Here is a 26,118-nt window from a genome sequence, read left to right as displayed (position 1 = left end):
AATATAGACGTATTGACCAATTACCATTTTATGATCTCTGCAGTGGAGGATGATGGGGCTAGAGAGAGAGAGACTTGTCTTTTCTTGTCTCCTTCGCGTGCGTGCATTTAAAATTAACCAAATGGATCAATTGTTTTTTACACAATCATCAGTTTTAGCAGATGCATGTGCCTGTCTTGGCTGAATGGAAAATGCACTTATAACAGATCCTACTTTACTCTGTTCTTTATCCACGATTTGCACAAAGTGGGGCCACGCACGAGAGTTGCCATGGTTCCTTTGCTTTGCTTCTTATAATTATTTGCTTTGAGCGTTGCTTTCACCTCGTTGAGGTCAACACTGGTAACTGTTGTCGGGACTCAGGAATCGGGATCCATGATATAATGTAGAATTGCACGCCAGTGTTCAAATCAGCCCGTCCTGTCTTGCATTGCATGGTATGGTACGCATGTGCATTGTGTACGTAGCTCTTGCGCTGCTGATCCTATAAACCAGCATAATCATCACACAAGTAACACAGCCGGTTGCGTCGCTGCTACACTAAACTGATCATAGGTCAGCCTAAATTCTTCAGTTCGTTTCTCCGCAGCGCAGCAGAGCGCACAGCAATTTGCAATTTACAATTTAGGCATTTATCAGACGCTCTTAATCCAGACCGATTTAAATTAAGCAAGAACAAAAACCATGGCAATACATCACATACACTACATAAAAAGTAGTTATCATGAAACATGCGTAAGCTAAGAACGTAACAGTGGAGTATCTACATAATGAAACTATGCATATAAACTATACATACTATACTATAAAGTGCTATGACTACATAAAATGCAATTCTAGTGATGTCTACGTAACATGCTATAAGTCTGTATAAAATGCTATCTAGGTCTACATAAAGTGCTATCTAAGGGGCTAGGCAAGTGCTACGGGCCATGATGGAGTGTGAACAGGTGGGTTTTCAGACTACGGCGGAAGATTGGGAGTGAGGCTGCAGTTCTGATTGTAATGCGAAGTGCATTCCATAGTTTTGGAGCAAGAAGGGAGAAGAGTTAGGGACGTGTGGAGCGCTGTTCCGGCGTTTTAAGTGAAAGTACTTCCCGTTTCCCTACGTTGGCTGATCTGAGTGCGCGGGAGGGTTTGTAGGGTTCGATCATACTTGCAAGATATGAGGGAGCCATACCTTTTGGTTGCTTTGAATGCCAGCATCAGAGTTTTGTATTCTGTGCGGACAGAGAGTCAGAGAGAGACACGTGTCGTGTTGTCACACATACAATCACAAACTGATTAAATATTTTGCAACAAAATAAAAAGACCAGTCAGTGCAGTACATTCATTCATGCATGCATTGCGTGTTTGTATACATACGTCTGTGTGTGTCCGTCTGTGTGTGTCCGTTCCCACGTATAATATATTCGAGTGCAGTTGGAAGTGTATCCGACTCCGACACTTAAAAGTTTCAGCAGCGTTGTTGGCAAACTTTTTGCCCATTATTTCAGTGTGTATAGTCAAACTGCTTGCGTTTGCTTTGTCTGGCATAATTGCGCCTCCGACTTGTGAGTGAGTAAGATGACCTTCTCCCTGCGCCGCTGCATGGTCCACTCCCCCGTTAGGCAGACAGGCTGTGCCCATTCTCACATTCACATAGTTTTTATATCGCTGATTCTAGACACCCACATTAGGGATGGGCGTGGTTATTCAATAACCGTGTTCATGGCAATAAGTCACCGTCCGTTTAGAATAACATTTAACTTAGCAATATTTGCAATGCTATCAAAGCAAATGTTTTAATCAAATGTAAGTTTGCAGTCGTCGTTTAATGTTGTGTAAACTTCACATCCACCAGATGTGGCCGGATTTTATCTGCAAGGTGAAATTCATGGGCCTTCTTGCACAGCCCCAGAATACTCGAGCCTGCACCCCTCCTATGTATCGCAACAGCTACAGATTCTGCTCTAGCAGTTCTACACGCTTGTTGTTGTTTCTCAAAGTTTCAGCTGGCGGTTCTCATCCTGGATTTAAACCATTCATTAGTTGTGGAAATGATTGGTCCTATTATGGAGTCGCAGGCTTTTTCCCAGCCCTGCACTATGCTGACATGCACTGCTAGTGATGGCCACTGAGACACCCTTGACCCTACTTGGTCAGACCTGAAGTGCAGGGCCATAATAATCTCAACTTTATCCTGTTGAAATCTAAAATCTCTCTCCCCGTTTTCCTGTTTCTCTAAAGCAAAATATCAAAAATATCAATACAAGTGGCACCCTTAGGGGGAAATGATGGCTTTGTATTCTACATCCAGTATACAGTATACCGTAACATTTTTGACGTATGAAATTAACGAAAGGCTTTGATCTGAACCGTACCCGATAATGGTACGGTTCTAGATTCTAGAATGAACTTGATTTGGACGCTGTCACCTTGTGGGCCGTCTATAATCATTTGGTTACATTAGCTATAATCATTTGGTTACAGTAGCTACAGTATGTTCACTGTGTTCAGCTAAATTGGGTGGCGCTGGGCGGCTGTAGCTGAATGGGAAGAAATCAGAGGCCATCTTGCCTCCGCCGGTACTTTCAACAAGGGAAAGCCGCGAACAGTCCACTTACAAAGAAATGTCCAAATGCCTAAACCTAACGCACATGCACACACACATGTTGCACACACAGTCACACACACACACGCACGCACGCACGCGTTCGCTTCTGTGTGTGCATGTGAAGAACACATGCACACACAGAAGCTTTAATATCCTCGGGCCCTAACGTATAGCACCGAGATAATTTCACACTCCATACGTTTCTCGTCTTCGTTTTTGTGTTCTCTGGAGGTATCGAGGTGTGTGTGTGTGTGTGTGTGTGTGTGCGCGCGCGTCTGTGTGCGTGTGTGTGTTTGTTTGGGTGTGTATGTGTGTTTACCAATCCCAGGTTGGTTGCTCGCAGCACCAAATGGATGTTGTTTCCATCCGTGTCTGACCTCCGTGGCAGCATCAAAGTGCTTCCTAATGTGTCCCTCACCTCTTCTAAACCAGGTCATGGGATTTCAAATGATCCAAAACAAACCATTAAAGAAAAGAACAGCGATCGAAAGGAATTGCATTTCATAAATCAGAGGTCTTCAATGTTCTGAAGGCCAAGGACCCCCTACATGAGAGAGAGATGAAGCAGGGACCCCCCCCCCCCCCCACACACACACACACACACACACACACACACACACACACACACACACACACACACACTATACATATTAAATCAATTTGTGTTCTAGATTAAACTTTTTCATAGATTTCATAGATCGCTTTATATATGACCAAACTTGACCCACAGTAAGTCATTGGATTAAAATAAATCTTCAAATTGACATTATTGGTTGTTCAGTTTGACCCACCAGTTTTGGAGATATGGCTTATAAAGTAATGTCTTGCAGAGAAACAGTGAGTTGAGAAAACAGGATTGAAAGGTTCACTTTACAATTGGTTCACATTACACCTAGCTACATGTTTAAGCATTTATTTCATATTTACGTGTTGATTTCAGCTCTGACATTTATTTCAGACATGCTCTAGTACAATGGTTCCCAAAGTGGGGTCCGTGGTCCCCCAGGGGTCTTTGAGGGAGTTCCAGAGGGTACCCATGCTAAATGATAGTTTGGAAGCAAATGAACCCTTATGGTTCTGTAACTCACTAACTACACTAACAGGGATTTTACAATATAAATTGGGGGTCCCAGAGATAGAAATGCCATTAAATGGGTCCATATAGTGCATGTCAAACTGGGGGGTCCTTGAAATTAAACGGGTTCAGAATCTCTGCTAGAGCCATAAAGATCTTCTCTTATGGGGGTCCCTGCCATATCTTTTCAAATGGAGGGCTAATTAGTAGGGGGTCCTTTACATGAAAAAGTTTAGGAACCTTCAACCACTGCTCTAGTATACAGTATGTGAAGAGTCTGATTTATTTTCTTTTTTTAATCCAAAATGAATTAATAATTAATATCACAGGCGGTTTTTCTCCTCTCCTGAACAGTTACAGTAGTCTTGCTGCTGTATATTTGTATATTTTTTCACAACCACTTAAACCCCCAAAAGTAAAACACTCTTTTTTCCCCCTCTGTCTAAACCATGGGTTTTCAACAGGTGGTCCGTGAAGGTGTTGCATGTGGTCCCTGACCATGCATTTAGTAATGTAGGAAAGTGAAGATTCATATTTGAATTTTTTGTATTGACCACAAGTTGAGAAACAATGCAGTAAATGATCTGGTGACAAATGATGACGCGTCGATGTTACTGGGAAGTCGGATGTCAAGAACTTCCACAGAAAAGTGAGTTAGAATCTCAAGGGAAAGAAACCCTACCGGATTGCCTGGTTGAGTCACCATTATAAGGAATTGTGTCCATAATCAATCGGAAGTGTCTGCTTACTCATAGAATAAGTTACAATGAACAGCAACATGAGTTTAATATGGAAGGTTAATTTCTTTCCCCCACACCACAACCATATCCCCCCTCCCAACACAACAATGGTCCCCAGGTTAATTCTCAGTCAGGGTGGTGGTCCCCAGGTTAATTCTCAGTCAGGGTGGTGGTCCCTGGTTCATAATCAGTTGAAAACCCCTGGTCTGCACCAAACCCTTTTGCTGAAAATAGCCGATCTACATGCGCTAGTACGATAGGTCTTTGTCAGCTGTCACTCTAAAATAAATTCTTGCAACACAGTACTGTAGCTTTGTATGCAACTCATAATACATGCATCTCTTTTTTGAAGGTTAGTGTTTGAAGTGATATTCCTTGCTAACCTCTATACCATGGGTGTCAAACTCAAGGCCCGCGGGCCAAATGTGGCCCGCCATGTCATTTAATGTGGCCCCCTGCCTCTTTTTTTTTTTTTAATAGCCAAAATATAGGCTTATAAGTAAGGCTGCATGATATATCGAACATGTACCTTCATCAGAGTGGAGAATATAAGTATAAATCAAGTTGAGCAAAGCCACTCTTCTCTGCCCCTCTCTCTAACAGACACAGTTAACGATTGCTTGTTAAGTGCCTGCCAGACAGACAATCAGATGAAATGAAGGCAGGTGTAGAGTAGAGTGTAGACTAGTGAACTGAACATGTTCTCTTTATATCAAGTACTTCATACCAGCCCCTTATGAAACTACTTCTCCCCAAATCCAAATGGATTTCATTTTCCATCCTGAATGGCAGTAACTAGCATACAATGAGAACTGAGAAGATCTCCACAAAGGTTTACTCATCAAAACTGATTATAAAACTGTAACCATCAAAGCATGCACTCAACATATAATGGTTATGTGACCATGGCATGTGCATAATATAAAATCTTATACGTTTTATCTGATATTGATTAATATGGGGGGTGGGTTCAATTAATCGATTATTAATCGGCAGAGCTGTCGACTATTCAATTTGGCTGATGTTCACTTTGTGGCATCCCTAGTTACAACAAGTGAGTAAGTGACTATCTCTCTTCCATACTGGTGTGTGGCGTCTCTTGCGTGATATGATGAAGTAGAACGGTGCCGTGCACATTATAGGGACAAAGTCGTGTGTGTGTGTGTGTGTGTGTGTGTGTGTGTGTGTGTGTGTGTGTGTGTGTGTGTGTGTGTGTGAATGTGTGAAGAAGACCCATCTTCTCTTTCTGTCATAGTGACATTGTCCTGCATCAGATCATGTCCAAATCAGGTTCTCCAATCTCCAGTAGCCTCTTCAGTTTTTTGAAGATTTTTTGAGTGGTGCAACCACTCCCTTACGGAGGTGTGTGTGGCTGGCTGGGTCTGAGCACTATGTGTGTGGCTTGCTGGCTGGCTGGGTCTGAGCACTATGTGTGTGGCTGGCTGGCTGGCTGGCTGGCTGGCTGGGTCTGAGCACTATGTGTGTGGCTTGCTGGCTGGCTGGGTCTGAGCACTATGTGTGTGGCTGGCTGGCTCTGAGCACTATGTATGTGGCTTGCTGGCTGGCTGGGTCTGAGCACTGTGTGTGGCTGGCTGGCTGGCTGGCTGGGTCTGAGCACTATGTGTGTGGCTTGCTGGCTGGCTGGGTCTGAGCACTATGTGTGTGGCTTGCTGGCTGGCTGGCTGGGTCTGAGCATAGATAGATAGATAGATAGATATTATAGCAGTGACTGACTGAAGGGCCTCCCACACCGTCTGCGAACGCCGCGCGTCAAAACAGCCGCCTCCATCATTTTCAATGAACCTATCGCACACCGGCGGCGTCCGACGCGCGTCGGACGGAGCCGGTGTGTGTTGGGCTTGAGACATCGAGCGTGCGTCCGCAACTGGTTGTGGCCCCCATCAAGTGACCTTTTGACCAATGCGGCCCTCGCCCCAAATGAGTTTGACACCCCTGCTCTATACTGTTGTGTGTCCAGCTCCAGCAGAAGGAGACGAGTTGTGAAACAGCAGAAATATACAAAAATAAGTTGGATTTTGTTTTCTTGTATTTCTCCAAAGATTGGTTTCGCCGTGGAGAATGCGTTTGTTTTGTTTTTCCCGGTAACTTTTTGCAAAGTTGCTCTGATCTGGAAAGGATTATTCCTCAGAGCGGTAGATCCATAAAACATTGAGTCTCTCAAGTGTTTGATCAACAAATATTTGAACAAATCAGTTCAGGCAACAGACAAACATCCACACCAGGTGGTACGTGTTACAGTACTGCAGTACTGACAAACTGACAAGTGAAAAACAAAGAGAAGGATCTGTGTGTTTGCCCTCAGCCTTCTCCAGCAGCAGCCAGCAGGGAGTCAAGTCAGGTATACTGTAGTTGCGTGCGCGCCGCGTATGCGTGCACTGGGCATATGAGTGTGTATTAGGGGGATGGGCTTACGTCAATGAAAAATTCATAGCCAGCATTCAGCCGACATTATTCCGACATCAATATTGCATGGGGCCTTTAAACGGCTTTTGTGCCGAGCTCGGCGGTCGGGTCTGTACTGTACTGTTGTGCCAGACTGTCACGATGCATTGTCCCTGACGGACCGTATTGAGACGCGAGGCCCGGGCACCAGATGACAGCTAGGTGACATGACGCATTAATGAACACATAGTTGAAGTCTCTGGGCTGAGGAGAGATGGTGCGTGCGTGCGAGTGTGTTTGCGTGCGTGCGTGGGGGGAATAAATGTATTTTAGATGGCTCTCTCGGGAGGTGATTCCAGGTGATACCTGCTATGTATTTGAATTGGCTTTGGCGATATTGACCACAGCATGGTTAAATGAAAAGTATACATGCACGTACGGTCATTGCTCGTGCATACACACACACACACACACACACACACACACACACACACATACTGTACAGTACACACACACCTGCGCATGATGCCCGCCCGCCCTCTCTTTATGCACACTTGACCCCACCACGACAGCATTTCAGCCTGGCTGTCCATAAAGCTATCATAAAGTGCAGCAGCCTTAATCTCTCCCGTCAGCCTTTTAAGAAGGAAAAAAATGGAAGGAACTTGATGCACTCTCAAGTACGCAAGGTCATCCTGCTACTTGCTTGCATTCCTGGACACAATCGCAGTCCCTAACCCCTCTTCAAATTAACGGCAGCTCCATGCCTCGGCCTGGCTGGCACACTTCTGCTTCTTTTTATCTGTCTCTATCTATCCCTCTCTCATCTCTCTGTCCTCTGACTCATCAAAACACAGGTTGCCGGGCCCAATCTTCTCATATACTCTCTTCTCATACTCTGACCAAAGATTACATATCCCCCCTCTCTCTCTCTCTCTCGCTGCCAGAGCAATCACCCTCTTATCCTCCAAAAAAGATCTATTCTTCCGTCCACATGTGGCACTCTCTCTTTCTCAAACTCTCTTTTTTCAAACCCTCTCGCTCTCTCTCCCTCTCCTTCAGAATGCCAATCTTCTACGGGCGAATGAAAAAACGTTTCCAATATCCCACAACGAGGCAATAACGATCAGAAAGCAATAGCGGTCGGTCGGTCAGACCGATAGCATCCAGCTATATAGCGATAGCAGCCTTTGCTAATAGCACTTGTGGGGGGGTTGGCAAGTTGAAAAGAGGTTTCTCTGCCAGACAGCCTGTTTTTTGTGCTTTTCTCAGTTCTCCTCACACAGTTCATGGTTTCGGGATGAGAGACTGTTTGCTCTGAAAGAATATATATTCAAAGATTTGTGCCGCATTTTTACGATTTTTCAAAAATAGCAGACCTACAAGCTCGTAGCGCGCCACTCGGTGGCGTGCTATGAGCTTTTAGATCAGCTAAAGTATAACATAATGCTTAGTTAAAACAACACCAAAAGGGGTTAAATACATTTTACAGGGCTGTAGAGAAGAAAAACAAACGATTGCATTTATGGGGGAACAGAGGAATCAAACTGATTGATTGAATCAATTATGCAAATAATTGATTTTAATAAAATCATGCGTTTGATTGGCTAGCTGGTATTTAGCTTGAGTATAAAATAGGACTAAATGGTTATTGAGGCTACACTATTTTGTAAACTACTAAACTATAAACATTTTTTATAGTATATAATAAAAATATCTATTCGAGTTTTCTTCTTTTGTTTAGAATAATACCTAAAATAATCAATAGTTGCAGCACTACAATTGCAATTGTGTGTTCAAAAATGTCAGGCAAGTTTCACTCCCATGGGGGAACCATGCAGATGTTACCGAAAATAATGGATGACTGGCTCAGGATGCAATCTGGAACTCATTTGAATGAATGTAACCAATCTGCAATTTTGTAACCAATCTGCATTGTGGAGTATGTTATTGCAATTTATTACACAGGCTTGGTTAAATGCTTGATTCTGATCACTGAACTCATCGGTCTGTTATTCTTGAATAATCACCAAACTCAATAACATGCCGCTGTCTAATCAAAGACGCAATCAATCTGTGCTGCATCCAACATGGCAAGAATGTTTTTGAAAACATTTGAGGTGAGAAATAGACAACCAAATATTGATTCTATTCATCAAGACTTTCTGTTGTTTTCTGAGGTGACCGTAATTGCACTGGATGCACCTGGCTAGGCTAAATTAATGGACTACTGTCATTACAGTAAGCAATGAAATCCATCCTTTTGGACCAATGTATTAGTTTCAAAAGTAGACAAACCCTAAAAACTCAAACTAAATTAAAATGTATTCAAAAGACTGACTAAAACCAAATAAAAAACTTGCTGTCCAAATCATCACTAGCAGTAGGACACCTAGTGGCTGGCAGGTAGTACTGCCTGAAGCTCGCTATAGGTGTTTTGGGTTGGACCCGCGTTCCAATCATCCCAGGTGTCACAGTGACCTCTAGACCCGGGTTCCAATCATCCCAGGTGTCACAGTGACCTCTAGACCCGGGTTCCAATCATCCCAGGTGTCACAGTGACCTCTAGACCCGGGTTCCAATCATCCCAGGTGTCACAGTGACCTCTAGACCCGGGTTCCAATCATCCCAGGTGTGACAGTGACCTCTAGACCCGGGTTCCAATCATCCCAAGTGTCACAGTGACCTCTCCGCATCGCTAGAGGACTCAGAACTTAGGGAGTGCAGCTTTAAAGGATAAAAGCACGGTGGTGCATTAGCAGTGCAGGCAGGGAGTCATGGAGGAGGGTTGCAGAGATGGTGAATGTAAGAGGCCATTAGAGGGGGGGGGGGGGGGTGTCTGTGTGTGTGTGTGTGTGTGTGTGTCAGTTGTGAGGACCATTTTCCAAGAAAAATGCTTGCCTTAGTATTTGAACAATGTTTTACTTTTAAAAAGAAGATTCAGGTTGTTGTTGTTATAGGGTTAGACTTAGTCGCATGCTGGCGCCGTGCGCCGAAAATTGTCGATCTGCAAGCTGCCCAAAAGATTTGACAAATGGCTTTCATAAAATCCCTGCACAAAGATGCCGATGTCCTCACAGGTATAGTGATATAAACTGTGCGTGTGCGTGCATGTGGGCTTTTTTTACCGTGTGGGTGCTAGTTTTATTGTTCAGTGGTTGGTGACTGTGTGTGTGTGTGTGTGTGTGTGTGTGTGTGTAAGCGAGAGAGTCAGGGCTCAGTGATGGATGGAGTGTGCTGACGTTCGCAGCCTATTAGACTGTGAGGCTGGACATGGCTGCTCTCTCTCTTTCCTTCCAGCTCTCTGCCTCTCTCACTCTTTTCTCTATCTTTCCATCTCTGTCTGTCTCTCTGTCTGTCTGTCTGTGTCTGTCTGTCTGTCTCTCTCTCTCTGCCTTTTCTTTAGTTCCTCAGGGTCACACAACATGTCATGGCACCTCTGTCGGATGCTTTGTCTTCCCCGACACATTCCCCACATGTCTCTCTTTCTTCTATCACCTCCCTCATCCCTGTCGTCAAGTTGCTCTATGATGATGATGATGATGATGACGGTGACATTGGGGGAAGGTTTTGACTATACCTGTTTAGTCATCCATTACAAAAAACTCAGAATCAATGTTTGGTGAGTCATGTCCTCCTGGTGCTCAGTGATGTCAGCTCAAGCTGTATAAAGATGCAGGGTTTTTGACCTAATGGATTTTAAAGCCTGACGTGAGTCTTTAGAACAGGGGTTCTCAACCCGTGGGTCGACAAATTACTTTGGGGGGGTCCCCATTTTGGATGGCTTGAAAATGGAAGTTAAGAGTTTACATAGTACACATAGTGCTAGCATAAACTCCTTAATGATTATATCTGGTTTCAGTATTTATTTTTTATGTATTTTGTACTCATTGTACACATTTACAAATTGATCTTTGTTAGTCAGTTAGTTTGTTAGTTCATTCATTCAAAAAACTATGGGATATCAAACATGCTAACCAGGCACCAGGCACACACACACACACACACACACACACACACACACACACACACACACACACACACACACACACACACACACACACACACACACACACAGTTGACTTATCACTCCACAGATTAACAGTGAACAACCTTCTGTGCCCTAGACAAAATGGAACAAACTCCAGGACTGCTTCGATTGCTCTCCATAGAGACATTTATGGTACTACTTGAGGATGCATTATACTGTACATCTACATTATGCTGCTTTTTGTTGTTCTTTTGGACTTAATTTGAGATTGTATTGTTTTTGTGTTCATATTCTCAGGGTCTGCATGAAAGAGAGAGCTAGCTATGAATGGTCTTTCCGTCCGGTCGGTCAGACGGTCAGAAGACATTCATTAATTCACTGAATGAATGAATGTCTGGATGACGAATAATTGACTGAATGATTCAGTCACATTCATTCACTCACTCACTCACTCCCTCCCTCCTACTCAGAGAAGGACTTTCTGGTTTTTCAGTGATGTTCCCCCACCTTCTCCCAAGCACGGATTGGTGTTGCTAGGCAACTACAGTATGAGTACCCCGGCGGCCAGGTTCAAATGAAGCAGAAGGGTGTCTGCGGCAAACGGCTGTCATATCATACGTCTTTGTGTGAAAAGTTAAGCATAGTTTGTCCTCTCTTTTGGCTTCCAAACGACATTTCATCACAGGCCATTGGCCTTAGAATTTGAGCCAGTTCTGTTAAAGCAGAAACTTTGACCTCTGGCCGTAGACGATTGTAAATGTAGCCCACCTCGTCATTCATTTGGGCACTTTCTGCCAGGTGTGGAGCACGGAGGACGTGTTGTGTTTGGAGCAAGGGGTCTTCAACAGGGGCTCAGGGTTCCAGGGGCGCTGCCAAATGTTTGTGTGATAAGATTTGTGTTGTTACATTTGCCACTTGGACCCAGATCTACAAGCTCACAATGCCTCATGCGGCGCGGCATTGTTAACTTGTAGTTCAGCTATTGTCTACACCAAAGAGGTTTGGTGTAGAGGGGGGAAAAAAGAGCAGACCACGTACAGAGTGAAAGTTCAAGTTTGACGGTTTGTCTGGAAATACACATTAAAGGACTAGTTCACCCCCCAGTTCAAATAATAATTTTTTAGGTGGTTGCGGCCTGAAAAGTTTAAAAACCACTCACTGATTCTATAGTCTGTGTGGTTCAGTGTACATTTTGTCAATTGAACATATGATGAATTTTTTTAACAATTTTTCACTGTCATGAAAACAAAATAAAAACTATGATGAATAAAACTTAAGACTAAATATATTGACAATTTCGTCAACAATAAAAACTAGACTAAAATATTAGAGAGGCACTAGTGGAGAGTAAATACAGTAGAAGGAAGATTACTTTCAGCATCAACCAAGTATAAAATCAGGCTTATACGACACGATGTTCAAGGCCAAAATATTTTTTGTACGTTTTAGTCGAGCAACACTAGATGAAAGTTAAAACATTTCAAATTACTAAAACTAGAAGCTCGACCGGTCGAGCTCTACCGCCACGAAAAGAAAAAAGGAAAATAAATACAATAGAATAAAAGTATGTAACCAGCGAAACATGTGGCCTGTAGAATGATGTGCTGTTTGATGACGTTGCGTAGAGTGGTCCTAATGGGCAAAAAGAGGTGGCTGAAATGAGCCTGAATAATGTATATTTATATTAACTGTACAATATGTGAAGACATTGACCCTATTCTGATTCTGGTAGTGGGAGACAGAATTTTAGATTCCAAAGAATGTGCTGCCCAAATCACCAGTTGTATGTGCCGGTGTCGTCCTCCCATCCAGGGTGGCACACGAGAGGGCTCAGGCGGCAGCGATGGCGCAGGCCGAGGCCGAGGCCAGCGTCCAGGACGAGGTGTCCAGGATCGTGACGGTGGAGCGTGCCCTGAGCCACCAGACCCTGGAGGCCGCCGTGATGAGGGAGAGGGTCAGCGCTGACGACGAGAGGCTCCGCGCCCAGCTCTATGTAAGACGCACACGCACACACACAGACACGCAGACACAGACACGCACACGTACAGTACTGTATGTATGAAAGGGTTGGCATGCTGAGCTGTTACCGCCAACAGCGCCATCTGGTGGATGGCTCAGGGCGCCATGCAGTCATATAATAGGCAAAGCATCTTATTCTGAAAGCCGTGTCACTCGGAAACCGAGAATCACAAAGTAAAAATCTGCTATGTAACATTATCATTTAATCCACCCAGAACATACTTTTTAATGCTGTTTTTAGTGCTGCTGCTTCTTATGGGCACGTGCAATATCAGTGGGTTGTGCGTATGCGTTTTTTTATATAGTGTTTTAAGACGTACTGTATTTTATCTTCTTTTATGCCTGACCAGGACCTGGGTAATCTAATTTCGTTCTGTACTTGTATAGAATTACAATAAAACTCCTTGAGGATCATATCACTTAGAGAAATGAGCTGCAAATCTAGCTTGTTTTGAAAAAATGAAAGAAGAATCCGAGATATTAAGATTCTAAAATCTGCTTCCCCCCGTTTTAGCGTTTTTGGCGCTGCGTGTGTGTGTGTGTGTGTGTGTGTGTGTGACTGTGTGTGTGTGTGTGTGTGTGTGTGTGTGTGTGTGTGTGTGTGTGTGTGTGTGTGTGACTGTGTGTGGTGTCATGTGTGTCTGTGTGCGTATGTGTGCCCACATATATAACTATAGAGTACCGACTGAGTGACATGCTTATTGTATCATGAAGACATATGCCATGGTTTCGTGGATGAAACACACCCACACACACACACACACACACACACACACACACACAAGCACGCCCTGCTATTATCGACAGGTCACAGTGACAAATGTCAGGGGTGTGTGGCTGAACACAGCTCTGGGCAGTAATCCATCGTAACTGTGACATTCCACATTTTGGTGGCATACGAGTACAATGAATTCATCCCCATGTTTGTGCCGATTCCTGTGGTGTGTGTGTGTGGGGAGGGGCGGGGGGGATTAGTGGAACATTTTCGCATATTCTTCAAAAATAGATCTACACGCTCATAACCTGGCATGAAGTGACGTGGCGTTAGCTAAAGGATCTGCTTTTTATAAAGTATAAAATACGACATGATACACCCAGCTTCGTATGAGAGGCGCCTGGGACTATGTTCCCCATAAATTGCCCTTGTATACATTGTTGGGCGAGCATTCATCACCACACGGCGTGCATGTGCGTGTGCGCACACACACACACACACACACACACACACACTAAAAACACGCGCATCAGGCGGCGTCTCATTTTCACAAAAGAAAACACATTTTCCCTGGAGTGCGGCTGCTGTTTACAAACCTATGCTATTGATTATATACCTCATTTCACACACGCTCATCGGCCCGTAATAGAAAAATGAATCATTTTTGGTGAGAGGGGAGGGAGGGAGGGTGGACATGATATGCCATGTAGCCTGCCGCAGGACGAGTGTATCAGCGACCCCTTCGCTTGGAACGCCCATCAGAGAGAGAGAGAGAGATGTGATGTGGTGTTTTTGTTCAGTGTGTGTGAAGAAAGCTCTTTTTGTTTTTTATGTTTTCAGTTTAGGCCTGAGGCTGATTCTTAAAAACGCCTTCTAAATCCTGACCAGTGTTATATTTGTCATTGCACAGGGTACCACGCCATACACGCCATCTTTCACGAGCACGCATGCATGCATGCATTGATTTTAAAAAAAGAGAAAAGAAAACAATTTTGCCAAATTAAATAATAGATGTTGAGGTGTAAACCTCAACATCTATTATTTAATTTGGCAAAATTCCACGGCCACATATTTGTGCCCATAGGGCGCACAACCTTGTTGCGCCAGTTTAGGTGGCCAAGTCATGCACTGTGACGCATGCGGAAGTGCCGCTCACGCCTGTGCTTTGTCACCGTGATACGTCACTGTCTCTGCGTTGTGGGGTCTGCAACTACTGGCCAATCACAATCATCTGTGTCAATTTAGATCTTAGCCTTGCCATTCAAAAATAGCAGATCTACATCTCCTTGGCTGGTCATGCTATTTTCGGCATGCAGCTAATATAAATCACGGCGTGCATACATTTTAGTCCACTTAATCAACTGTAGATTTTGTTGATTAAATCCACCATCCAAAACAACGAAGAGAAGCAGAGCGACCCAGAGTCTGCCATGATTCTGCATAGGATTGCATTGTGACTCCATTACCCAGAAGCCCTGAGAAGCAAGCGAGCGTTTTCCCGTCACGCGATCCAAACGTTTAACGTATCGCACAGTGTCAGCTGAAAACCTTGTCTGTCTTAAAAGTTATCAATCGTCTCTACAAACAAATAAAACGTAACTTGTGTTCGACAGGGAAAGATGTATTTTTCAATTAGGTCGGAATAGTCGTGTTTGGTAGTCAAAGTGTTCAAACTAAAATAGAATTTTCTGTGTCTGTTCATGGTTCCTTTGTCTTCCATTGGTGGGACGCTGCTTCGCCCCTTTTCTTCAACTCCTTTAGCATTGACATCACGGAACAGTTTGAGTGACTTGCTCCGATAGACGTTGAGACAGTAATATTTGAACACGTAGACCTCGCTGTAATGGGATTTTTCGCGGCTCATTTGCACACATGTGCCTCCCAAAGATGGAGATGGACCACGCGGGGGTTTCTTTCCACACCGAACAAATGACGTTTGCATTGTTCTAAAACACATAAGTGTGTGTAATTGGAAATTGAAATGGGGTTTGGATGGTTGGCCTAGAAGTCGATAAGTAGTCGTAGAATGAGCTCCCTGGCTGGCAGACGTCCTCGGCTGTGCTGAACTAAGCACACAATCTAAACGCTGATGGAGCTTTCACAGGTGATTTGTCCCCAAGTCCTCAAACTTGTAGGGTCTCCTGGCATTACGTTAGATCATAATATACGTCATATTTTATGCCCTTGTGCCATCGATCAGCAGCACAGGATTAAATGGACCCTGTATGTGCCTCGGCTCCCTAGAATCCTTTGAAGCACTTGTTGTTTTTTCGCTGTGTTTTCCACTGTCTGTCCACAACGGCGGTTTCTTCCCATGTGAACAGTGCTTATGTAGCAACTGGTGTGATAAAGCTGGTAAATATGTTAACATTTAATCAAATAATTCAACAAGACGGCAGTTATAACCGCGCTGATCATCCCTGTTCTTGGGTGAACATTCAGTGTGAATTGCCAATCTGCAAGCGTCCGTCCAAGTTTGCAAGCTCGTAGATTGGCAATTTGGTGTGGAGAGAAATTCTATAGTACCTAGTATAGAGCCCTGGAGGACTCCGGTTAGCTAAGTATATAGGGTTTAAATGGCCATTTGTACCCGTTAGGTGTGTGTGTGTGTGTGTGTGTGTGCCTGTGTGTGTGTGTGTGTGTGTGTGTGTGTGTGTATATATATATAAATACAATCAATTACATTGATTAGCTTCATTATTTGTTGCATCCCATTCCCATCTTGTCCAAAGACATTAAGAGTTTGTTCTTAATTCACAAGATGTGGTTCAGTTTGTCCTTGACCATAACGATGACCTCGTGGAATTCTCTAAGTGACTGAAGAGTTAAGAGAGAGCTGGAGAGGCGGTGTGAATTCAATTAAAATTGGATTCCATTTCACCTAATTTAAAGGCCTAGAACACCTTGGTAGAGGTCTGGGTTGTGTGGTTACCTTGCCATCATGTGAAGGAAGGTAGAGCCCGCAAATGATTGAACTTTATTAATGTGAACGTGTTGATCTTCATCACGTCGTCAGGTTACCTTACCATGATGTCCAAAGGTAGAAGTTATGGGTTGCTTTAAAAATAAATCCCTAAACTGTAGTTTCGGTTTTTCTATTATTACTATGTCGAGCAAACCAATGGTTCGGACCCCCAACATGTATTTGTCCACAGTGAGCTTGTAGATGGGCTAGTTTCAAATAGCCAATGTATTAGGTTTAAAGTGTTCGTCATTGTCATTCTTCTTTTCATAGATCCTGGTTGCTTATATTGCTCTCGCCAGAATATCTGCCAAAGGCGACAGTGGCTGATGGCTTCCTGTGTCGAAGGTTGACCGCCGTTGTGCTCTGCTCCTTCCCTCGGTGGTTAGCGTCACCCCCGCTCCTTCCCTCGGTGGTTAGCGTCACCCCCGCTAAACAGCGGCGAGCTCGTTGTGTTCCTCCTTATCCGCCGTGGTATTGATTCGTCTAGCTCATCGAGATGCAGGTCACGGCGGGGCGGAAGGACCCCCCCCCCCCCCCCCGTACATCACACTCAATAGGGGGAGCCGCTGTTGTGAGACGCTAATGCTTCCAACGTGCGCCGCTCACCTTATAATGGCCAACGGCTACCGCCAAGCATTAGTCGCGCCAATTACTACTGAAACCCACACCCGAGGTGAGGGGTCACGCACATTATGGGGGCCCTGCACATGATTCCTCCATACAAGTTGGTTTTAGTGTTGCTGAGAATGTACAGTATGTACTTGTATTACTATACTTATGAGGGCCAAATGTCCCCACAAGTATAGTAGATTTGGAGAAATGGACATTTCAAGTTACAATTTAGGCATTTAGCAGATTTACAGTAAGCAAGGTAATCACAAGGTTATGCATAGAGATAGTTATCTAGGAACATAGATGAACCAATACGCTATCATCAGTCTAAACAGTGTAGTATTAATACAAATGAATAATATGTGCATTTAAACTAAACACACTGTGGGATGCTAGGTCAACAAATGAACCTGCCATCTTTCTACATAACATGCTATCTAAATGAGATTTTAACCTTTGCATAAGACCTCGTAAGAGGTCTGGTGGACTATCAACAAAGTATAAAACAAAAACCTGCTATATACAAATAAACTTGTCTTGCCTAAATCACATCGGCAAGATGTTTTATCAATGAATTCATTTAATTAGCCATTTACTACTGTATGTTTTGTCCACACCAGCTAATGGCTTGGAAAGAAATTGAAATTGGCTCAAGGCCCAACATTATTTGCCGACCGGCGCTCTAAAGCGGCAACACTTATTCGTAATTACTGACTGATGTGGGTGCTAACGAAATTGACAAGGGACTTTGGGAAGTTGTGTTTGATCCGCAGTGAAAATGATATTGGTTCCCCCCAGCAGCACTAATCCTGCTGGGCTTTTGTTTCAGCAAATGGACAAACGGTACAGAATGTTACCGCTGCAAACAACAAGCAAACTGCTGTGGAATTACAATTAGAATTCACAACCTAGGCATTTAGCTTTTTCCCTTATACTGTGGAGCAAATTGCACAGTATGTGCCGCATTCAGGATTTTCGACTCTGCCGGGTGGAAACCTCATATACGGTATGTTCAAAAAGTTTTGAGGATTCACATTCAAAAGTAGCAAAAGTCGCAGATCTGCTAGATCTGCTACTTTTTATGCTTTTGTGTGCTGCTGTACACACACACACAACAAGAAAGCACTATAGTTTATCGTTTTAACATTAAATAATTGGCCTTAGTGATTAGTAAATGTATATAACTTTGTGTCTGGCTCTCTGTGTTTCGAGCTTGCAGATCTCCCACTGTTGATGCTCTTGTGTGACACTGTAGTATTGCATTAATTAATTTACCAACAAAACAACACAAAGTTAGAATGTGGAGGTTTTTCTATGATTTCTCAATTTGTTTTAAATGCATGACTTGAATGTACAGTATCAATGCCGGCGAACCATGTGTGAATGTTAAATATTTTGAAGAGAACTTATACTCATTTTAGCACCTCAACCTTACAGTAGTGTAGAGACTATGGCCAATGCATAATTAATATGTGGCCCTACTTATTTATTACCATCCATGTATATGTCTTACTTTACCAACACAAACAGTAGTGTACTTTTGCATCTGTTGTCGTCGCATATGTGATTATGGAACGTGATTTATTATACCTAATTTTGTTCAACTGCAGGTATGGATATTATAAATGTATAAAATACAATGTTAAATGCCGTGTGTAGCGGACCCAGCTGACAATAAGGAGTTGAAGCTCGACTGACACTTAATTTCAAAATGCACCGTAGAAACTGAGAAAGATACAAATATACAGTACATAAGTCAATCAATAAATACAATAATCCATGTTCACATGAACCTTTAATCAAGGTAGCTTCATCACTGTGAAACATAACTCAAAACCCCCTTTGTATCAACCATGACAAATAAAACCCCACAATCAAATTCAAGTAACCATAAGCAGTGCAAATACAAGATGACAAATAATAAAAGGATTTACCTTGTTCCCCTTCCAGCCAGGCGCTAATAAAGTGGCATGCGCGCTATCTGCAGCCCCATCCTGCGCGTTGTCTTAGGTGAACTTGATCATTTAATTGCAACTGATTTGTCCCTGTGGGCATGAAACCCTTCAAATAAAAGCACTGAGACTGACTTTTGGGCAGGAAACCCTTCAAATTAAAAGCCTCAAAGAAATATTGACCATGTAAACATCCCTGTGGGCACAGGCGCGTGTGGGTAGATTTGTATCTGTGCTCCCCCACTCAAAATCAAAGTTATTCATGCCTGGTTCAAATGGTTAAATCTTACAGTAGCTTCATCTCTCTCTGTCATGTCAATCTCTTATTCTCAATCCAATTCTCTCTCTCTCTCTCTCTCTCTCTCTCTCTCTCTCTCTCTCTCTCTCTCTCTCTCCCCCCCTCTCCCCAGTGTCCAATTCACCAGCAGTCACTCCCTCCCTTGCCTGTCCTGTCAGGCTGACTGGCGGCAGGTAGCTAAAGCCAGCTCGTGGAGCAGTAATTGAAACCTCACGGCCTCAGAGTGGTAGTAGTGACTGTGTTGTCATTGTCATTGTTGCTGTGGGTTCCACTGGGGGTCTGTCTGCCTGTCTGGGGGAGCATGTCCCGTGACACAGCTCACACATGTCCTGCCATTCAGGGCGAACCGCGCTACGAGGAGGAAGGTGGTGACGGGTAACTATGGCGGGGCTTTGGCAGTAGCTTAGTACGCACTGGCTTGTTATCCACTGTCTAGCATTACAGCAGTTAGCATCAAATGGATGTCGCTTTTTTCATGATTCATAGCTATGGTCTGAGGATCTATATATATATATATATATCAATTGATATCAAACACGTTGTCGCAATCAGTCGGTTGGATTAGCTATGACGTCTCCACACGACGTGCGGTCTGAATGTGTTAACTATTATGTTATACTTTGGCTATTTAAAAATGGCAGATCTGGCCTGGGCCGTGGGTCAGTGGTCCAGGCACCTTGGCTGGTAATCCAGTCTGGCAGTGTGCCGCGGGTTCGACTCCCGATCTCGACGGCAAGAGGTCTGTTCTACGGTAGACACCCCTTTGGGAATCTGGACAACCAAGTATACAGGGTTTAAGTGGTTAAATATACGATATACAATTCGGGTGGTTGTATTTTGTCTCTCTGCTCTTCTATTGAGACATTTAGATTGTGCCAAAGGTCAGGTCTCACCTAGACAAGAATTTTGACCTGATGGTCAAGATTCAATTTATCCCCTAAGTAAGCAGGCAGCCTCTATTTACTCAATGGTAAAATGGTTGTCGGCACTTTTGCAAGAAACCGGGTTCAAACATTGGGCAGAAGAGGAAAGTTTGTTAAAGTTACAAGAAATCATAAGGAGGCTAACGTATGCTGACTTTGCTTTAGCTAAAACAGATTGTCATGCGGCTAACTTAACAATCTTTGCTTGTGTGGCTTTATCTGTCTGATATAAGAGCGGTTTATCATCTTTATCAGCTCTCCTCTGCTCTGTGACTGGGAGATTTTCTTTGTCTTGAATTACAAATGAATGCAAACAAAACCCCAACTTATTTCAATAGTTTCATACCGGGTACGTGGTCTAGACACAGTGTTTCTCAACCTGTGGTTCGGAATCTGGGAACGCCTTCTAGGGCCTGACCTAAGGTTTCTGAAAACCTTCAAATTCTGATGATTTTTTTTTAAATAGTTATGTTGCTACATGTATAGCAATAGCTGATGAGACACAGAGAGCGCGCCGGCATCAAGGGTAGAACAACGTATACGTTGCACCAGGCGTCAATGGGTTAATTTGCATTGCATTTGCATCTCACTCGTTGAGAATCAGTAGTCTAGAAAAGTTCCAACACCAGCATCACTTATTGAAATGTCCTTCAGGCAATTTTATTAAGTAATTAATTTAAGTTGCCGTGGGTACAGTAAAGCATAGGCTATATAGAACAACGTATGGGTCTCAGCACTAAGCCTTTATCAGCGTTATTATTCCCTCTATGCATCGTGAAATAGTTCTCATATAATCACACGTTTAGCAAACTAGGTGGTTTCTTCCGGCACATTAAACATAATTCCTGTTAATTGGTTTTGGAGAAAGTAAATTGGCTTTCCATTCATGTTATTATCTGCCGTTGGATTTTAAAGAGTCAATCTGTCGGGCCAGGCGGTCACTCTGTCCCTTGGGAACGATTGCGAATAGAATTGAGTGAAAAAACGTGAAGAGCACGATAGGGATTCAGTGCGATTCAAGTTTAAACGTGGCGAAAAGTTGATTTTGTGTTTTCATCTTTTTTTTTCCGGTTTGGGGTAAAAACAGGCTGCATAAGAATGACCATATCTTCTCTGTCGGGTGGAAACCTCATATAGTATGTCCCAAACGGTCACTTTTCAGGATTCAAATGCATCAAAAGTAGCAGATTGGTGACGTGTTTGGAGCTTGTTGACCTGCTGCTTTTGATGCTTTTGTCTGAAAAAACGTAGAATAAGGAGGTAAGAGGTTAACTACAGTATGACGTGTGTGTAGAGCGTTGCACGGCGTTGGCGTTACAGCGTCACTGCACGTTTGCATAGTAAGTGTCCTTTGTGGGACACTATGCTATATAGTTGTTAAAAAGTTACATAGTGCTGCTTTAAGTAACACAGCAGTGGTTAATCAAATTTTTTATATACAAACTGAAACAATTATTTGATTTGGTAGTATATCAACAGAATATTCGCAAAGAAAACAATCAATAGTTGCAGGCAGCTCTACTCACAACACTCCACGCAATCATTGCAAGTGTTAGTACGAAGGTCAAAGTCACAGAGGCAGACAGACAGTACATGGAACAAATGTCAGCTCTAATTGTTGTGGTTGCCGTCCTTTCGCAAACGCACCTCGCCAGCCCAATTATAGCAAAGCGTATTGTCCTTCCGTCCTGCTATTTACTAAAAACAGTTAATTGAGTGAGTAGACAGCCGCAGTATACGGTCAATCTGATTGGTGGCATTTTATCGTCAAGACGGTCTCGTCAAGGAGTTTGTTAATGGACTTGTTAAAACAGAACAGGGATGCATTTGGAATTAGATAACCTTGTCAATTAGGGCTTAATTACGCCACAACATCAATTAGGAATGTGTCGTTTTCTTGTAGAGCATAATAGCTTAAAGCTAAGTCTGCAGGGAATTCAGAATGAATTTGCCATATAGCTGAGATATATACAATGGTATGGATGTATGGCATGGATTCATTTGTTGACAGTTTCCGCATTAACTAATCTTTATCTAGTTCCTGTTGACAGACTACAGTACATCCATATTTTAGTGATTTCAGTCATTTGGATTCCATAGAAGCCATGCATGTCTTCTATATGCAAGCATGTTGCACAGTGAATATACTGTAGCCCATCTACAAGCAAAATGCGTCCCAAGAGACTTGGATTTTATTTTGCTTTATTTTGCTCTCATCTATCTGTTTTAATGCAGTCATGAGCTCAATCAGTGAGTGACCACGGCATCCTGTTTCTCTACAACTCTTTCCAGTTTTTTCATAATGCTCCAGATCACATCTCTCTGTGTGCTTAAGCGAGCATAAAATGTCAATAATTTGAACAGCAGGCGTCCCCGCCCCCAATCCCGCACATCCCTTAATGTGACATTTTCTGAAAGTGATTTTCATTCAGTCGCTGTATAATATTCCTATGTTTTATTAAGGGTTCATAGCCGGTTCATCACGCGCAGCGTGGCAGCGCTAAACAAAGCACTATCGTTGATATCTGATAACTTTGTTAGGTCCACTTCTGGCCAATGATGGCGTGTTTTTCAGTATACACGCACGCGCACGCACACACGCGCACACACACTCACAGCAACTCTATTTATTCCAGAGAGCCAACAGTACCAGAAGAAATCAGTCGCGACTCTCTCCTTAAACTGTGTTCCATTTGATGCTTGGCTGGCCTGAAAATGACTTTGGTTAAGCTCAACATTTTTAAGGCAACTCAAGTGCAAGTGCACCGACACGCACACACTCACACTCCACTCTCAGAGAGAGAGAGAAAAAAAAAAGTGCCATCTCCGGCATGATGTCGTGCTTGGCTGGTTGGATCTTGTGTACTTCAAATAGCATTGCAGTTTGTTGCATTTCACATTGAGGCGGACTGGGCCGGCGCTGATAACGGGAACACCATTTAATAATTTCCCAGGTATTGCGAGGAAGACGTACACACAGGCTGTTGAATCGATGCAGGCTGCGTCGTCGGGTGGCATTTAAAGGGGGGAGGGTGGTCGGGTGGGGGATGCAGCATTTCCTTATTTTTCTTAGCCTCATATTATTTTATTTTTTATATTTTTCTCGCAAACCGCCAGCAAGAGCGCAGCACCGTGTTTAGTTTTGAATGAGAAAGCAAAAAGAGTAGTATAGCGCGTCTGGAGAGTAGTGATGTAAACACGTTTCAGATTGAGTCGTATATCTCTTGGGTTCAAACCCTCCGGGGGCTTGTTGTTGTTGTAAAACCTACCCTGTCAGCCCTCGACGGTGGAACATCTGAAGTTAAAGCAGCCCCTCTCTCTCTCTCTGTGTGTGTCTCTGCCTAGATTATGTCAACCACCGTCGGACATGTAGACGTTAAGGTTGAGTCAGGACTCAGCAGGGCAAGATATGTAGAGGACGGAAGACGCGCTAACGGTTCAGGTTCAAGTGCTTTTTGCTGTTTCTTTTTGAGCACTGGTTCCTCAACGGTGGGTCGTGACTGCAATGTTTTCACCGCCGGCCAATTATTGTGCATCAGTATTCAGTAAACATCACCTTTTATCTACATAAAATAAAGTCTACAAGCTTCACGTCACATTGTGGGCTTGTAGACCTGCTGTTTTCACTAGTCTCTCTGGGTCTTTGTGTGTGTGTGTGTGTGTGTGTGTGTGTGTGTGTGTGTGTGTGTGTGTGTGTGTGTGTGTGTGTGTGTGTGTGTGTGTGTGTGTGTGTGTGTGTGTGTGTGTGTGTGTGTGTGTTGGGGGGCGGGGGTAACTCTTTGTCTACCACCAACGAATTATGTTCGTACTTTTCTCACTCGACAGTAAACAAACCAACATGCAATACAGTGTTTTCAGGCCAGGGTATCTGCACATATACAAGTAATTACTTTTTAAAGACCTTTTTTAATACCAAATTGGCCAAATGGTCAAATATTATGTACGAAAGAGCCTAATCAGCAGGCTTTTCTTACATATTCCTGAAAGTAGCCTCTTTTGTGTGTGTGTGTGTGTGTGTGTGTGTGTGTGTGTGCGTGTGTGTGTGTGTGTGTGTGTGTGTGTGTGTGTGTGTGTGTGTGTGTGTGTGTGTGTGTGTGTGTGTGTGTGTGTGTGTGTGTGTGTGTGTGTGTGTGTGTGTGTGTTAAAGTAAACTTATATAAAGTTATAATGCATGCGCACAGTCATTAAGAGAAGGTTGCTTCTTTTAATGGTTTCATTAAGCACACGTCTGAGTACACTAAAATATGTATGTTCATAAACTGGGTACGCATTAAGATGTGCCTCAGTACATCATGTTAAAAGAACTGATGATGTACACTGATATCTCTGATCATTCTCTTTCTCTCTCTCGCTCGCCTAATTCTCATTTTCTGCAGTGCATGTCCAGCAATAGTGGTAAAATAACTGAGTACATGTACTCAGTTTCTGTACATGTACCATGTATTCTGGTGGAGGCTTAAGCCCCCCCCCCCCCCCCCCTCCCCACAAACCCAATTGGCTGACTTATATGTAAACCAAAATCCACAGAGCCTGCCATGCATTATAGACTTATAATGCCTTATAACACTCACAGTATCATAAATGTTTATAATTATACATAACTTATAACAAGGCTTATTATGCATTCTAAACTCAGTGGAACAGCACATTATAACTGCCAAGACTTTCAAGGTTGGGTCTATAATGCATTATAATGCATGCAACTCATGATTCTTCATAATTGAATACTCTTATATGTTCATAATTATGCATCACAAATGTATAACACATACACTTTATAACTAGCTATAGGTCAAGATTGTTCCACTGAGCATTATGACCAGCACTTATTCATACATACATTATATATGCTATACATACCTCATATGTCCAACTGTTGTTTTCCAGCATTCAAATGCAAAAAAACTGCAATAGTAGCAGATCTACAGGCTATATGACTGTACAACTAGTCTTGTAACAGGAAATTATTCAGCAGGGAGAAGTTTTAAACTTTACAAAATATGTTCCTGGTTTTATTATCCCTTCTCTGCTGAATAATTGTATTCAGCCTTAACAAAAAGGAAGGGGGAAAAAAGTCTGTACAACTCTGAGTGAGCACGCACATGCACACACACACACACACACACACACGCATGCACGCGCGCGCACACAGAGTACAATACGTTGCACAAACCGCCCGTTGCTTTTGAGGCAGTAAATTGACTTTACAGTCTCTCTGTCAGCTCGCAGCTTTCCTGACACCTGCAGCCATCCATCAATCGAAGCACACCCGCCATTTCCCGGCCCTGCCAGCGGCCGCCCACGCTGCCAATTAGCTGCCGGGGTGAGGCCTGGACGGACTGTGCCAGCCAGCCTGCCGGCCCGAGATGCCAATTATATCCATCCAGCTCTCGTGGTATAGCGTACACCCAGACACACTGGCACAGCATGTGGGCACGGCCAGCACTGAGCTGGGGGGAGGAGCAGCGCTGTGCTGGAAGGAGCACTACTGTCTTTACTTTAGTTGAAGTATCATTACTGCACTGACTGTAGCAAGTTTGGAACTAAGAATTAACTTTAGTGAAAGTACACAAGTCTTGGTATAACAAAGACATTGCCTGCCGAAGACGTACATTTACCACGTCCTATCAAATCCAACGCTTGCCTGACGAAGACGTATATTGTTTATGTCCTATGGTCTGCCCCCTCTCCGTTGCATATCAGTGCAACGGAGATGCACTTCCACTGATATGCAACGGAGAGGGGGCAGACCATAGGACATAAATAATATACGTCTTCGGCAGGCAAGCGTTGGAATGCATGCAGGAAGTCGAGTTTGTGACTTACTTT

At 43.5% G+C, this 26,118-nt stretch overlaps 1 protein-coding gene across 1 annotated transcript in view; it reads left to right on the top strand.

Annotated features, from left to right (window-relative positions):
• The window catches only part of chchd3a (coiled-coil-helix-coiled-coil-helix domain containing 3a), a 108,497-nt gene that overhangs the window by 29,102 nt on the left and 53,277 nt on the right, over positions 1–26,118 (top strand). Inside the window, exon 5 of the mRNA XM_080757047.1 lies at positions 12,618–12,805. Within this exon, the coding sequence (XP_080613173.1) occupies positions 12,618–12,805 (188 nt within the window). The remainder of the gene's footprint in view (positions 1–12,617; positions 12,806–26,118) is intronic.

The sequence above is a fragment of the Protomyctophum bolini genome, assembly GCF_963924005.1.
Source record: "Protomyctophum bolini genome assembly, chromosome: 23".
In the NCBI taxonomy this organism is placed as follows: Eukaryota; Metazoa; Chordata; class Actinopteri; order Myctophiformes; family Myctophidae; genus Protomyctophum; species Protomyctophum bolini.
This window is presented reverse-complemented; position numbering and strand designations above follow the sequence as displayed.